Raw genomic sequence first — 15462 nt, 5'->3', positions numbered from 1 at the left:
CTATTTGCACCTCTACCGGATGGAAACTACAAGTGTAATGGCTGCGCTCAATACAATGGCACTTACAAATGTAGATCCTTCAAACACCCCCAAACAGGGAAACCGATCCCAATCAAAGGTGTTACCACATGCTCCACTAAGGCAGTTATCTATCTTATAATTTGTCCCTGTGGTAAAAATTATGTGGGTGAAGCAAAGCGTAAATTAAAAGTACGAATCTCGGAGCATCGTAGCACCATTAGGTGCAAAAACATGACTTACCCATTTGTGGCCCACTTTTTGGAAGCGAACCAATTGATTTCGTCACTACATTATATCGGCATCGAACATGTCACCCTCCCTAGGAGAGGGGGTGACCTCAACAATTTATTGTTAAAATGAGAGGCTGCCTGGATCTTTAATTAAAGACCCTTTCTTGCTTCGGTCTCAACGTAGACTTTGATCTGAAGCCGTTTTTGTGATTATTGTGATTTTCTTTTGTAGGCCTATGTAGCCAAATTGTATCTATTATTATATGCTATCCGTTCATGCTTTTGTATGTTCTTCTCATATCTGAGAATTAACCATTGATAACAGGCCACACCCGGCCATGATTACAGACACCTGTGTGTGTTCTTTGACACTTGATAAACTAGTGACCCGCAGTGTTTGTCATTATACCCTGATGAAGACAGCTTGCTGTTGAAACGTTGTTTATTAGGTTATTAGGTTATTCAATTATTGCATCTGTGCTCCTAGAGTGTGCGGCTCTCCTTTCCTCAAGTGCTCTACTCCGCTAGCCAGCAGCTCGCCTAAAAAGGCGTTTTTTTTTCCGTTTCCAGGTCTGAAGTAGACCTGTGAGTATATGGAAAATACTGTACTCCAAATCGTCACAGCATCAGCAGAGGTGGTTCCAGTGAAATTATTGTGTGGCTTGTGACTCATCTCTTGCTAAATTTGTCAGTCAATATGCTGGCAACAATTGTGACAATCGTCATGCCACATTTTTTTGAAGGATAATAAATGCCCTGGGTTCTCCATGGGAATGGATGTGCCTTGTAGGGGGCCAGTGTGGAGCTCTCTTGTCTGTAGCTCTGGGTGAATCTGGTTCACTCTCTGACTGCGTCCCAAATGGTACCCTATTCCCTACATAGTGCATTACTTTTGACCAGAAGCGTATACAGATAGGGAATAGGGTTCCATTTTGGATGGATGTTTTTTTCTGTCAGGTTGTCTCTACTCCCCTCACCTGAGCAGTCGATTTGACTGACTCTCCCTCTTTCTGTCTTTATTCCCCTCTTCCTAGGCCTGCAGAGGTTCTGCGAGGACATTGAAATGATGATTGGCTTCCAACCAAACCGCTTCTGGAGAATCTGCTGGGCCTTTGTGACTCCTACCATTCTGACTGTACGTGTGTGTCGGAAATATACGGAATGGGGTTTAGATATTCACAGGCACGCTAGCATGCACACTCACTCACATAGAGACACAGATGCATGCGCACACACACACACACACACACACACACACACACACACACACACACACACACACACACACACACACACACACACACACACACACACACACACACACACACACACACACACACACACAATGTGTTTCCCCTTTCACTGCAGCCTTTTCAAATTTAGGGGCCAACATCGATTTGCAGCAGCGAGTGTTTACCAAGAAAGGGAAGAAAGCAAAAATTGTTTTCCCCGACTGAAACGGAAATTGTTTTCCTCACTTTTCACCGTTATAACACAGGTTGTTTGTGCTATTTGAAATGCAGCACTCATATAGCCTACATAATGTTGTCATAACTGTGACATAACCGATGCAATGGAGGCTGGTGACTTGAAAAGGGTAGAAGGAAGGGAGATGACAAAGCGTGTTTGAAAAATTGTCAAAGACAAATTATTTTAACCTAAAACGTTTAATAAAAACATGTACAGTAAAATATTATGGGGAATGGAAATGAGGGCTACTTACACAGTGTTGGGAAGGGACCACAGCAGTGATTGAATGAGGGTATGAGGCATGAGTTGAGATGTTCAGAGGCTTGACTTCAGTGCAGGACAGAGGTTGAAGTGTTCAGAGACTTCAGTACAGAACAGGCTGATCATGTATGCATATTGGAGAAGAGCTCAACTCTTCCACTGAGGGCAGGACAGGATTTGACAGGGAAGAAATACACAATAACACGACACATTTAAGCAAGCAGTTCAATTATTGATGTACAGTATATGTGTAATAATACAATTGTGTTAGTTGCTGGTCTACTATGGTATTTACCCAAACATGAGGTCTACTTACACAGTGTTGGGATGGGATCACAGCAGAGATTGAATGAGGCCAAAAAAAAACAGGGGGCCGGAGTTTTTCCTTATCTGGTGATCTAACCAGGTAAAACTCCTGACCCTATAGGGTAAGACAGTGATGAATCACTGTTAAGGTTTTGAAAAACTGTAAAAACTCCTGGCCCTGGGGAGGATTAAAACCCTGTCAAACTGCAGGAAACCTGCACTTGTTCATATGAATTATTTTTAGACTAGACTAAACGATGGGGTTTCCTCTACACAGAGACAGCTGATGGACAATAGAACTCACAGGGCTGAGCTTGCTTTATGCTTGTTTGCATCATGTAGGCCCAATTAAAAATGTACTCACAGCCTGTGTCATCGCTATTGTGATAATTAATTAATTCTAGCTAATACTGTTGTATTGAAAAGGTCTCGGCACCCTAGCGAGCCCGTTGGATTATAAACCAAAATTGATCACATTCACATTTTCTCCTGACACAAAAAATGGACTATAACATAACATTACCAATTTGTTTACCCTGACCAGAGAGACAAGGAGCATAGGCTGTATGCACTTGCTTTTTTTATTAGCCTACTTAAAAATTGACTAGTTTTTCATCCCATACAGCATGTCAAATCACAAATGTTTAGGTGTAGCTTAGGCTATATGTAAAGAGTTTTTGCTTGCGTCTATCGGGAGTTAAGATGTGCTATCACATTTGCTAAATAAATACCAGAGGAAAGTGGAAAGCACACCTGAGCGTGAGTTGTAATCTCACTTTTAATGGATGATGCGATGGAAGCTCATTCAGAATTGATTTTGACATCCCAGAGAAGACAGTAGAAACTTCAATATGCTCAGCAAATAAAGCATTGTAATGTGCAATTACCTCTGCAAACTCCCTGTAGTTGCCCTTTTTACCGGAACTTTCCCTCTCATCGTGCCCCTAAGTAAAAGCCAACTATTGCATGCCCAAAAATGCAGTACTATCGATAAGCTAATTGAGAACATCCCTGTTTTTTCTTACCTTCTCGTTCGTTGTGTTGCGCAGTTTGAATATGCAGAGCTTGAATCTGATGTGTCGACAAAAAATCACTACATTGTCATTAGCAATTCCAGCAGAGAAAACTGCACTCTGGTAGCTAGCTAGCTACTTGCCATTGAAGTTAGCAAGGCAAATTTAAATAAATGACTCTAACGCAACACAAAAATAACGATCTAACACCAAGAAAACAATATATAATATACCGCCTCCATCTCCTGTAGTTTGAAGAAACTACTTTGAATTGAATAATATCTAGGGATGGGCATCCTTGCCTTTTAAGGCGATTCGTTACGTATCTAAATGCACAAACGATACCTTTTAGTTTGAAGAGATTCGATTGTATTAGAGGAATGAATCAATGCAATTGATTCGCTCTCTGCAGCCGATATGAGTAAGACCTTTAAATAGGTAAAGCGTTCATAGCGGCATCGCTTTTTGATCCTTCGATGTCGACTCTTCCTATCACTGTGAAACAGAATTCACCAAGCATTGGATTGTTCACCCACTAATCGGTAATGTGAGCTGGGATTAGACCGTCGTGAGACAGATTAGTTCACAAGGCCGCATGGCCAGACGGATTACCAGGACGTGTACTGTGAGCATGCGCTGACCAACTGGCAAGTGTCTTCCATGACATTTTCAACCTCTCCCTGTCCGAGTCTGTAATACCAACATGTTTTAAGCAGACCACCATAGTCCCTGTGCCTAAGAACACTAAAGCAACCTTCCTAAATGACTACCGACCCATAGCACTCACATCTGTAGCCATGGAGTGCTTTGAAAGGCTGGTCATGGCTCACATCAACACCATTATCCCAGAAGCCCTAGACCCACTTCAATTTGCATACCGCGCTAACAGATCAACAGATGATGCCATCTCTATTGCACTCCACACTGCCTTTCCCACCTGGACAAAAAGAACACCTACGTGAGAATGCTATTCGTTGACTACAGCTCAGCGTTCAACACCTATAGTGCCCACAAAGCTCGTCAATAAGCTAAGGACTAAAAACCTCCTTCTGCAACTGGATCCTGGACTTCCTGACGGGTGGCCCCCAGCTGGTAAGGGTAGGTAACAACACATCCGCCACGCTGATCCTCAACACGTGGGCCCCTCAGGGTTTGTGCTTAGTCCCCTCCTGTATTCCCTGTTCACTCATGACCACATGGCGAGGCACGACTCTAACACCATCATTAAGTCTAGGCCACTCAAGGACATTCAGAGACTTGTCCTGAAGCCACTCCTGCGTTGTCTTGGCTGTGTGCTTAGGGTCGTTTTCCTGTTGGAAGGTGAACCTTCGCTGCATTCTGAGGTCCTGATCGCTCTGGAGCAGGTTTTCATCAAGGATCTTTTTGTACTTTGCTCCGTTCGTCTTTCCCTCAATCTGGATTAGTCTCCCAGTCCCTGCCGCTGAAAAACATCCCCACAGCATGATGCTGTCACCACCATGCTTCACCGTAGGGATGGTTGTCACGAATCCTGCCGAAGATGGTGCCTCTTCCTGTTCGGGCGGCGGTCGTTGTCGCCGGCCTACTAGCTGCTACCGATCCCCTTTTCTGTTTCATTTAGTTTTGTCTGATTAGTTGCACCTGTTTCTTGTTTATGTTTTAGTTTTGGGCTATTTAAACCCAATAGGCCCGCCGGCTTTTGTGCGGGCTTGTTTTTCTGTATTTGGTGTGTGTTATTTTGTGGATTTTATTTTCCCGAACCGTTTCGTCCTGTTGGTTTTGGACTGGGTCTTTTTTCGCCCGTGTGTGTGGCGTTGACCGCCACTCTGTTGTTTTGGGAATACATTTATCTCCACTTATCCGCTACCCTGCTCTCTGCGCCTGACTCCTCCACCCACCTCTTCTAGAAGTCCTTACAACGGTTCCAGGTTTCCTCCAGATGTGACGCTTGCCATTCAAGCCAAAGAGTTCAATCTTTTTAAAATGTATTTATTTTAATTTAACCTTTATTTAGCCAGGTAGGCCAGTTGAGAACAAGTTCTCATTTACAACTGCGACCTGGCCAAGATATAGAAAGGCAGTGCAACAAAACAACAACACAGAGTTACACATAAACAAACGTACAGTCAATAACACAATAGAAAAATCAATGTACAGTGTGTGTAAATGTAGAAGAGTAGGGAGTAATGCAATAAATAGGCCATAGATGTGAAATAATTACAATTTAGCATTAACACTGAGGTGATGGATGTGCAGATGATGATGTGCAAGTAGAGATACTGGGGTGCAAAAGGATGAATAACAATATGGGGCTGAGTTAGTTGGGTGTTCTATTTACAGATGTGTAAGGGTACAGTGATCAGTAAGCTGCCCTGACAGCGGGTGCTTAAAGTTAGAGAGGGAAATAGAAGACACAAGCTTCAGTAATTTTTGCAATTAGTTCCAGTCATTGGCAGCAGAAACTTGAAGGAAAGATGGCCAAAGAAAGTGTTGGCTTTGGGGATGACCAGTAACATATGCCTGCTGGAGTGCGTGCTATGGGTGGGTGTTGCTATGGTGACCAATGAGCTGAGATAAGGTGGGGCTTTACCTAGCAAAGGTTTATAGACGACCTGCGGGTTTGGCGACGAATATGTAGCGAGGGCCAGCCAACGAGAGCACACAGGTCGCAGTGGTGGGTAGTACATGGGGCTTTGGTGAAAAAACGGATGGCACTGTGATAGACTACATCCAGTTTGCTGAGTAGTGTTGGAGGCTATTTTGTAAATTACATCGCCGAAGTCAAGGATTGGTAGGATAGTCAGTTTTACGAGGGTATGTTGGGCAGCATGAATGAAGGAGGCTTTGTTGTGAAATAGGAAGCCGATTCTAGATTTAATTTTGGATTGGAGAGGCTTATTAATGTGAGTCTGGAAGGAGAGTTTACAGTCTAACCAGACACCTCGGTATTTGTAGTTGTCCACATATTATAAGTCGGAAACGTCCAGGGTAGTGAAGCTTGTCGGGGGGTGGGTGCAGTCAGCAATCGTTTGACGAGCATGCATTTAGTTTTAATAGCATTTAAAAGCAGTTGGAGGCCACGGAAGGAGTGTTGTATGGCATTGAAGCTCGTTTGGAGGTTTGTTAACACAGTGTCCAAAGAAGGGCCAGATGTATACAGAATTGGGTCGTCTGCGTAGAGGTGGATTAGAGAATCACCAGCAGCAAGAGCAACATCATTGATATATACAGAGAAAAGAGTCGGCCCGAGAATTGAACCCTGTGGCACCCCCATAGAGACTGCCAGATGCCGGACAACAGGCCCTCCGATTTGACACACTGAACTCTATCTGAGAAGTAGTTGGTGAACCAGGCGAGGCAGTCGTTTGAGAAACCAAGGCTATTGAGTCTGCCGATAAGAATGCGGTGATTGACAGAGTCGAAAGCCTTGGCCAGGTCGATGAAGACGGCTGCACAGTACTGTCTTTTATTGATGGCGGTTATGAGGAAGCATGACCAGCTCGGAAACCAGATTGCATAGTGGAGAAGGTAGGGTGGGATTCAAAATAGTCGGTGATCTGTTTGTTAACTTGGCTGCCAAAGATTTTAGAGAGGCAGGGCAGGATGGATATAGGTCTACAACAGTTTGGGTCTAGAGTGTCTCCCCCTTAAAGAAAGGGATGACAGCGGCAGCTTTCCAATCTTTGGGGATCTCAGACCATACGAAAGAGATTGAACAGACTAGTAATAGGGGTTGCAACAATTTCGGCTGATAGTTTTAGAAAGAGAGGGTCCAGATTGTCTAGCCCTGCTGATTTGTAGGGATCCAGATTTTGCAGCTCTTTCAGAACATCAGCTGTCTGTATTTGCGTGAAGGCAAAGCGGGGGGGGTCTTGGGCAATTTGCTGCAGGGGGTTGCTGAGCTGTTTACCAGGGTAGGGGTAGCTAGGTGATAAGCATGGCCTGCCATAGAAAAGTGATTATTGAAATAATCGATTATCGTAGATTTATCGGTGGTGGCAGTGTTTCTGAGCCTCAGTGCAGTGGGGAGTTGGGAGGAGGTGGTCTTATTCTCCATGGACATTAGTGTCGTATAACCTTTTGGATTTAGTGCTACAGGATGCAAATTTCTGGTTGAAAAAGCTAGCCTTAGCTTTCCTTACTGACTGAGTATATTGGTTCCTGACTTCCCTGAAAGTCTGCTAATGCAGAACACCACATAATGTTTTTGTGCTGGTCAAGGGCAGTCTGTGGTGAACCATGGGCTATATCTGTTCTTAGTTCTACATTTTTGGAATGGGGCATGCTTATTTAAGAATGCGAGCAATTTCCTTTTAAAACACAACCAGGCATCCTCTACCGACGGGATTTTGGTCAATATCCTTCCAGAATACCTGGGCCAGGTTGATTCGATAGACCTGCTCACTGAAGTGTTTTAGGGAGTGTTTGACAGTGATGAGGGGTGGTTGTTTGATCGCGGACCCATTACGCACACAGGCAATGAGGCAGTGATCGCTGAGATCCTGGTGAAGACAGCAGAGATGTATTTAGAGGGCAAGTTGGTCAGGATGATATCTAAGAGGGTGCCCATGGTTACGGATTTAGGGTTGTACCTGGTAGGTTCCTTGATCATTTGTGTGGGATTGAGGGCATCTAGCTTAGATTGTAAGATGGCCAGGGTGTTAATCATGTCCCAGTTTAGGTCATGTCCAGGGCACAGCTGGGGGCTGAAGGGGATCTATAACAAGTGGCAATGGTGAAAGACTTGTTTCTGGAAAGGTGGATTTTTAAAAGTAGAAGCTCAAATTGTTTGGGCACAGACCTCGATAGTATGACAGAACTCTGCAGGCTATCTCTGCAGTAGATTGCAACTCTGCCCCCTTTGACAGTTCTATCTTGTCGGAAGATGTTTTAGTTAGGGATGGAAATTTCAGGATTTTTGGTGGCCTTCCTAAGCCATGAATCAGACATGGTTAGGACATCAGGGTTGGCGGAGTGTGCTAAAGCAGTGAGTAAAACAGACTTAGGGAGGAGGCGCCTAATGTTAACATGCATGAAACAGTGGAGGTAAACATAGGCATTGAGTGATGATGAGAGAGGTTTTGTCTCCAGGTGAGGTCACTGCATGTGTGGGGGGTTGAACAAAAGGGCTATCTAAGGCATATTGGGCAGAGCTGGGGGCTCTACAGTGAAATAAGGCAATCACTAACCAAAACAGCAATAGACAAGGCATATTGACAATAGGGAGAGGCATGTGTAGCCGAGTGATCAAAGGGTCCAATGAGTAGCACTAGATGAATCAGGGAACCAATTCAGTAGTCGCTACTACGCTAGCTGGAGACATGGCAATTCAGACAGCTAGTGGGCCGGGGCTTGCAGATGGGCCTCTGTCGCAAAGGAAGAGCCTGTTGAAACCACCTCGGACAGTTACGTCGACAGAACAGTTGTGATGGATCGGCTCCGTGTCGGCAGTAAAGGGTCCAGGTCAATTGGCAAAATAGTTATTGTTGCCCAAGAACTGGCTGGTGGACGTCTTTGGCTAGCCGCTCCAGGCTAACTGGTGCTTGCTTCTTGACAGAGACCTATCTTGGAGTAGCAACTCGGATAGCAGCTAGCTAGCTATGATTATCCGGTGTAAAGGTTCAGTGCTTGCGGTAGGAATCCAGAGATGTGGTAGAGAAAAAGCAGTCCAATATGCTCTGGGTTGATAGTTGATATTGCGCTGTGCAGACTGGCAGGAATTCACCAGGCTGAGGCTGGCTGATGTCCGAGTTAACGGTGAGGACCGCTAGCAGTGGCTAACTGACTACTAGCTAGTAACTAGTTAGCTGAATAGCTCCTGATGGGGGTTCCAGTTCTAAAGTATACAAATAGCAGATCCGTACCACATTAGGTGAGGCGGCTTGCAGGAGAGTATATTCAGTCCGTAAGGTGGAAAGTGAGATTAAAATATATACGAAATATATACGAAGAAAACGATATATACACGGGACAGGACAGGATGGGACAAGACAAAACACACGTCCGACTGCTAGGCCATCTTGGAAAAATATGAATCTTGGTTTCATCAGACCAGAGAATCTTGTTTCTCATGATCTGAGAGGCTTTTAGATGCCTTTTGGCAAACTCCAAGCGGGCTGTCATGTGCCTTTTCTCCCATCTCCACAGAGGAACTCTGGAGCTCTGTCAGAGTGACCATCTGGTTCTAGGTCAGCTACCTGACCAATGCCCTTCTCCCCCTATTGCTCCGTTTGCCGTGGCGGCCAGCTCTAGGAAGAGTCTGAGTGATTCCAAACTTCATCCATTTAAGATTGATGGAGGCCACTGTGTTCTTGGGGACCGTCAATGCTGCAGACATTTTTTGGTGGTCAATGGAAGCAGGATGCACCTGAGCTCAATTTCGAGTCTCATAGCAAATGTTCTGAATACTTACAGTGGCAAGAAAAGGTATGTGAACCATTTGGAATTACCTGGATTTCTGCATAAATTGGTCATCAAATTTAATCAGATCTTCATCTAAGTCACAAAATAAGACAAACTTAGTGTGCTTAAACAAATAACACACACATTATTGTATTTTTCTTGTCTATATGGAATACATAATTTAAACATTCACTGTGTAGGTTGGAAAAAGTATGTGAATCCCTAGGCTAATGACTTCTCCAAAAGCTAATTGGAGTCAGCTAACCTGGAGTCCAATCAATGAGATGAGATTGGAGATGTTGGTTAGAGCTGCCTTGCCCTATAAAAAAACACTAGCAGAATGTGAGTTTGCTATTCACAAGAAGCATTGCCTGATGTGAACCATGCCTCGAACCAAAATGATCTCAGAAGACCGAAGATTAAGAATTGTTGACTTGCATAAAGCAGGAAAGGTTTACAGTATCTCTGAAAGCCTTGATGTTCATTAGTCCAAGGTAAGACAAATTGTATATAAATGGAGAAAGTTCAGCACTGTTGCTACTCTCCCTAGGAGTGGCCATCCTGCAAAGATGACTACAAGAGCACACCGCAGAATGCTCAATGAGGTTAAGAAGAATCAGTGTGAGCTGAAGAATGTCAGCTAAAGAATTACAGAAATCTCTGGAACATGGTAACATCTCTGTCTACGATTCGTAAAACACTTAACAAAAATGTTATTCATGGGAAAACACCACGGAAGAAGCCCCTGCTGTTAAAAAAAACATTGCTGCACGTCTGAAGTTTGCAAAAGTGCACCTGGATATTCCACAGCGCTACTGGCAAAATATTCGGTGGACAAATGAAACTACAGTTGAGTTGTTTGGAAGGAACACACAACACTATGTGTGGAGAAAAAAAGGCACACCACACCAACATCAAAACTATGGTGGAGGGAGCATCATGGTTTGGGGCTACTTTTATGTCTCAGGGCCTGGATAGCTCACTATCATCTATGGAAAAATGAATTCCCAAGTTTATCAAGACATTTTGCAGAAGAATGTATGGCTATCTGTCCACCAATTGAAGCTCACCTGAAGTTGGGTGATGCAACAGGACAATGACCCAAAACATAGAAGTAAATCAACAACCGAATGGCTTCAACAGAAGAAAATACGCCTTCTGGAGGGGCCCAGTCAGAGTCCTGCCCTCAACCCGATTGAGATGCTGTGGCATGACCTCAAAAGAGCAGTTCACACCAGACATCCCAAGAATATTGTTGAACTGAAACAGTTTTGTGAAGAGGAAGAGGTCCAAAATTCCTCCTGACCATTGTGCAGGTCTGATCCGCAACCACAGAAAACAGCCTTGTCTAGTTTGGTTGCTGCCAAATAAGGGTCAACCAGTCATTGAATCCAAGGGTTCACATACTTTTTCCACCCTGCACTTGTGAATATTTACACGGTGTGTTCAATAAAGACATTAAAACGGATAATTGTTTGAGCAGACTGTGTTTGTCTATTGTTGTGACCTAGATGAAGATCAGATCAAATTGTATGACCAATTTATGCAGAAATCCAGGTTTTTCCAAAGGGTTCACAAACTTTTTCTTGCCACTGATTTTCTGACCCATGCAATGCTTAAAAAAGCTTGTTTTGTTTTGAATTTTACCCCCTTTTCTCCCCAATTTCATGGTATCCAATTGTTTAGTAGCTACTATCTTGTCTCATCGCGACAACTCCCGTACGGGCTCGGGAGAGATGAAGGTTGAAAGTCATGCGTCCTCCGATACACAACCCAACCAAGCCGCACTGCTTTCAACCCGGAAGCCAGCTGTACCAATGTGTCGTAGGAAACACTGTGCACCTGGCAACCTTGGTTAGCGCGCACTGCGCCCGACCCGCAACAGGAGTCGCTGGTGCGTGATGAGACAAGGATTTCCCTACCGGCCAAACCCTCCCTAACCCGGACGACACTAGGCCAATTGTGCATGGCCCCACGGACCTCCCGGTCGCGGCCGGTTACGACAGAGCCCAGAGTCTCTGGAGTCTCTGGTGGCACAGCTGGCGCTGCAGTACAGCGCCCTTAACCACTGCGCCACCCGGGAGGCCCTTGCATGCTACATTTTGATTGGCTTGGGTTCCTGTGTACCACTAAGATCTTAAACATTTGAACTGGGCCGATGCATATTGGTGAATCGCTCAGCCAGGTCAGCCGTGGCTGTTGCGGATAGGCAGAAGCATCTGCCTCGGATTCCGAAGGATGGAAGTTCGAATTCAGTGATATGAAGTTGTTTTTGAGATTTTTGTTTTAAGCCTTATCCCAGAGTTAATGCCTTACCTTAAGATTTTGGAGTTAATGGCTAAACGTAACCTTAAACACTTTTGCAACAACCTCGAAATTTGTCGTTTGAGAAACATGGATGAACGTTAAATTCTGACGTGAGACTGTAAGAGGCAGTGGAATCGCTACATCCCTAATAATATCCTACAAAGGCTCCTCCTCTTCCTTCTTCTTTCTCCTCTCCTCCCTTTTCCCTCCTTTGCCCCTTACCCTCATCATCTTACCCTCCTGGTCCTTCCTTTTTTTAAATCTCTTAATCCTCCTCTTCCGGTTTTTGATCATCCTAATCTTCCACCTCCTCCTTCACTTCCTCGTCTCCCCCTCATCTCACCCATTCTCTATCTTCTGTCCTCCTCCTCCGCCTCCTCTCCCCTCCTCTCCTAATCCTCCTCTCTTCTCCCATGTCTCCTCTCTCCCTGCAGGGTATCCTGGGGCTGAGTCTGTACCAGTGGAAGGTGATGACCTATGAGGACTACACCTACCCCACCTGGTCCATGGTGATGGGCTGGCTGATGGTGTTGTGTTCTGTCATCTGGATCCCAATCATGTTTGTCATCAAAATGCACTTGGCCCCAGGCAGCTTTACAGAGGTATGTATGGGACACAATACCACGCACACATGTTTGTAAGCCTGTTTGTATGTCCCATAAATACATTTCAGATCTGCTCCTTTTTCTTAGTCACCCATTGAAATGTCCTGGGGTAAGGAATGTTTTTTGGACTGTAAATATTTTCGTGTTTTTAGCACATGTAAGCAACATTTACGTTTGTCTGTAGCATACAGAAGTTAGTTTTTTGTTATTTAATACATGTCCCGGTTTGATATTGCCTGTGCTATTGATAGTCTGTAACTCCGAGGGTCATATCTTTGAGGTTCTTCTGTAGTATTGTTGTATATAGAAATAATCCAAACAATAACCAACAATCCACACAAATTGTGACTATGAACTTCCTGTCACTGTGAGTTACTTCAACACACTATGTATGATTTTTTATTTATTTAACCAGGCAAGTCAGTTAATAAACTTGTTAACGGTACAGGTTCCCCAGCGGGAACCACACCCCCCTGCTCAACTCAAACGGTGGCGCACAGAATGCAAAAATATTCTTAGAAATATTTAACCTCCACACATTAACAAGTCCAATAGCTCAAATGAAAGATAAACATCTTGTTCATCTACCCAGCGTGTCAGATTTCTAAAATGTTTTATGGCGAAAACATAGCACATATTTATGTCAAACCACCACAAAGACACAGACGATATGCAGCCATTTTGTCGAACAAAAGATGCAATCCCAAACGCAGGATTAAAAGAAAAATAATTCACTAACCTTTTGAAAGTCTTCATCAGATGACAGTAATATGACATGTTACACAGTACATTTATGTTATTTTCAATAATATGCAATTTATATCCATAAATCTCTGTTTACATTGACACCATGTTCAGAAAATGCTCAAAAATGTCCGGAGAAATTATAGATAGCTCCGCCAGATGACAGAAATACACATCATAAACTTTGACTAAATATACATGTTCTACATATAGTTAGAAAGTTACACTGCTTCTTAATGCAACCACTGTGTCACATTTATTTTTAACGTTACGGAATTAGTTCACTATGCAATAATCTGAGACTGCGCTCAGACATAAGCAATATTTCTCCGCTATGTTGGAGTCAACAGAAATATAAAATTACAACATAAATATTCCCTTACCTTTGATGGTCTTCGATCAGAATGTAGTGGAAGGAGTCATACTTACCCAATACATCGTTTTGTTTCAGTTCGGGTGTCCATATAGTTGCAGCTGTTCAGGGAAGCTAGAAACCATTATACACAGGCAGTTAGAAAAGCCAAGGCTAGCTTTTTCAAGCAGAAATTTGCTTCCTGCAACACTAATTCAAAAAAGTTCTGGGACACTGTAAAGTCCATGGAGAATAAGAACACCTCCTCCCAGCTGCCCACTGCACTGAAGATAGGAAACACTGTCACCACTGATAAATCCACCATAATTGAGAATTTCAATAAGCATTTTTCTACGGCTGGCCATGCTTTCCACCTGGCTACTCCTACCCCGGTCAACAGCACTGCACTCCCCACAGCAACTCGCCCAAGCCTTCCCCATTTCTCCTTCTCCCAAATCCGTTCAGCTGATGTTCTGAAAGAGTTGAAAAATCTGGACCCCTACAAATCAGCCGGGCTAGACAATCTGGACCCTTTCTTTCTAAAATTATCTGCCGAAATTGTTGCCACCCCTATTACTAGCCTGTTCAACCTCTCTTTCGTGTCATCTGAGATCCCCAAAGATTGGAAAGCTGCTGCGGTCATCCCCCTCTTCAAAGGGGGGGACACTCTTGACCCAAACTGCTACAGACCTATATCTATCCTACCATGCCTTTCTAAGGTCTTCGAAAGCCAAGTCAACAAACAGATTACCGACCATTTCGAATCTCACCATACCTTCTCTGCGATGCAATCTGGTTTCAGAGCTGGTCATGGGTGCACCTCAGCCACGCTCAAGGTCCTAAACGATATCTTAACCGCCATCGATAAGAAACATTACTGTGCAGCCGTGTTCATTGATCTGGCCAAGGCTTTCGACTCTGTCAATCACCACATCCTCATCAGCAGACTCGAAAGCCTTGGTTTCTCAAATGATTGCCTCGCCTGGTTCACCAACTACTTCTCTGATAGAGTTCAGTGTGTCAAATCGGAGGGTCTGCTGTCCGGACCTCTGGCAGTCTCTATGGGGGTGCCACAGGGTTCAATTCTTGGACCGACTCTCTTCTCTGTATACATCAATGAGGTCGCTCTTGCTGCTGGTGAGTCTCTGATCCACCTTTACGCAGACGACACCATTCTGTATACTTCTGGCCCTTCTTTGGACACTGTGTTAACAACCCTCCAGGCAAGCTTCAATGCCATACAACTTTCCTTCCGTGGCCTCCAATTGCTCTTAAATACAAGTAAAAACTAAATGCATGCTCTTCAATCAATCGTTACCCGCACCTGCCCGCCTGTCCAACATCACTACTCTGGACGGCTCTGATTTAGAATACGTGGACAACTACAAATACTTAGGTGTCTGGTTAGACTGTAAACTCTCCTTCCAGACCCATATCAAATATCTCCAATCCAAAGTTAAATCTAGAATTGGCTTCCTATTTCGCAACAAAGCATCCTTCACTCATGCTGCCAAACATACCCTTGTAAAACTGACCATCCTACCAATCCTCGACTTTGGCGATGTCATTTACAAAATAGCCTCCAATACCCTACTCAACAAATTGGATGCAGTCTATCACAGTGCAATCCGTTTTGTCACCAAAGCCCCATACACTACCCACCATTGCGACCTGTACGCTCTCGTTGGCTGGCCCTCGCTTCATACTCGTCGCCAAACCCACTGGCTCCATGTCATCTACAAGACCCTGCTAGCTAAAGTCCCCCCTTATCT

At 44.2% G+C, this 15462-nt stretch overlaps 1 protein-coding gene across 1 annotated transcript in view; it reads left to right on the top strand.

Annotated features, from left to right (window-relative positions):
- The window catches only part of LOC135546406 (sodium- and chloride-dependent glycine transporter 2-like), a 63855-nt gene that overhangs the window by 38978 nt on the left and 9415 nt on the right, over positions 1-15462 (top strand). Inside the window, exons 14-15 of the mRNA XM_064974808.1 lie at positions 1286-1386; positions 12424-12591. Coding sequence (XP_064830880.1) covers positions 1286-1386; positions 12424-12591 — 269 coding nt within the window. The remainder of the gene's footprint in view (positions 1-1285; positions 1387-12423; positions 12592-15462) is intronic.

The sequence above is a fragment of the Oncorhynchus masou genome, chromosome 1 (assembly GCF_036934945.1).
Source record: "Oncorhynchus masou masou isolate Uvic2021 chromosome 1, UVic_Omas_1.1, whole genome shotgun sequence".
In the NCBI taxonomy this organism is placed as follows: domain Eukaryota; kingdom Metazoa; phylum Chordata; class Actinopteri; order Salmoniformes; family Salmonidae; genus Oncorhynchus; species Oncorhynchus masou.
This window is presented reverse-complemented; position numbering and strand designations above follow the sequence as displayed.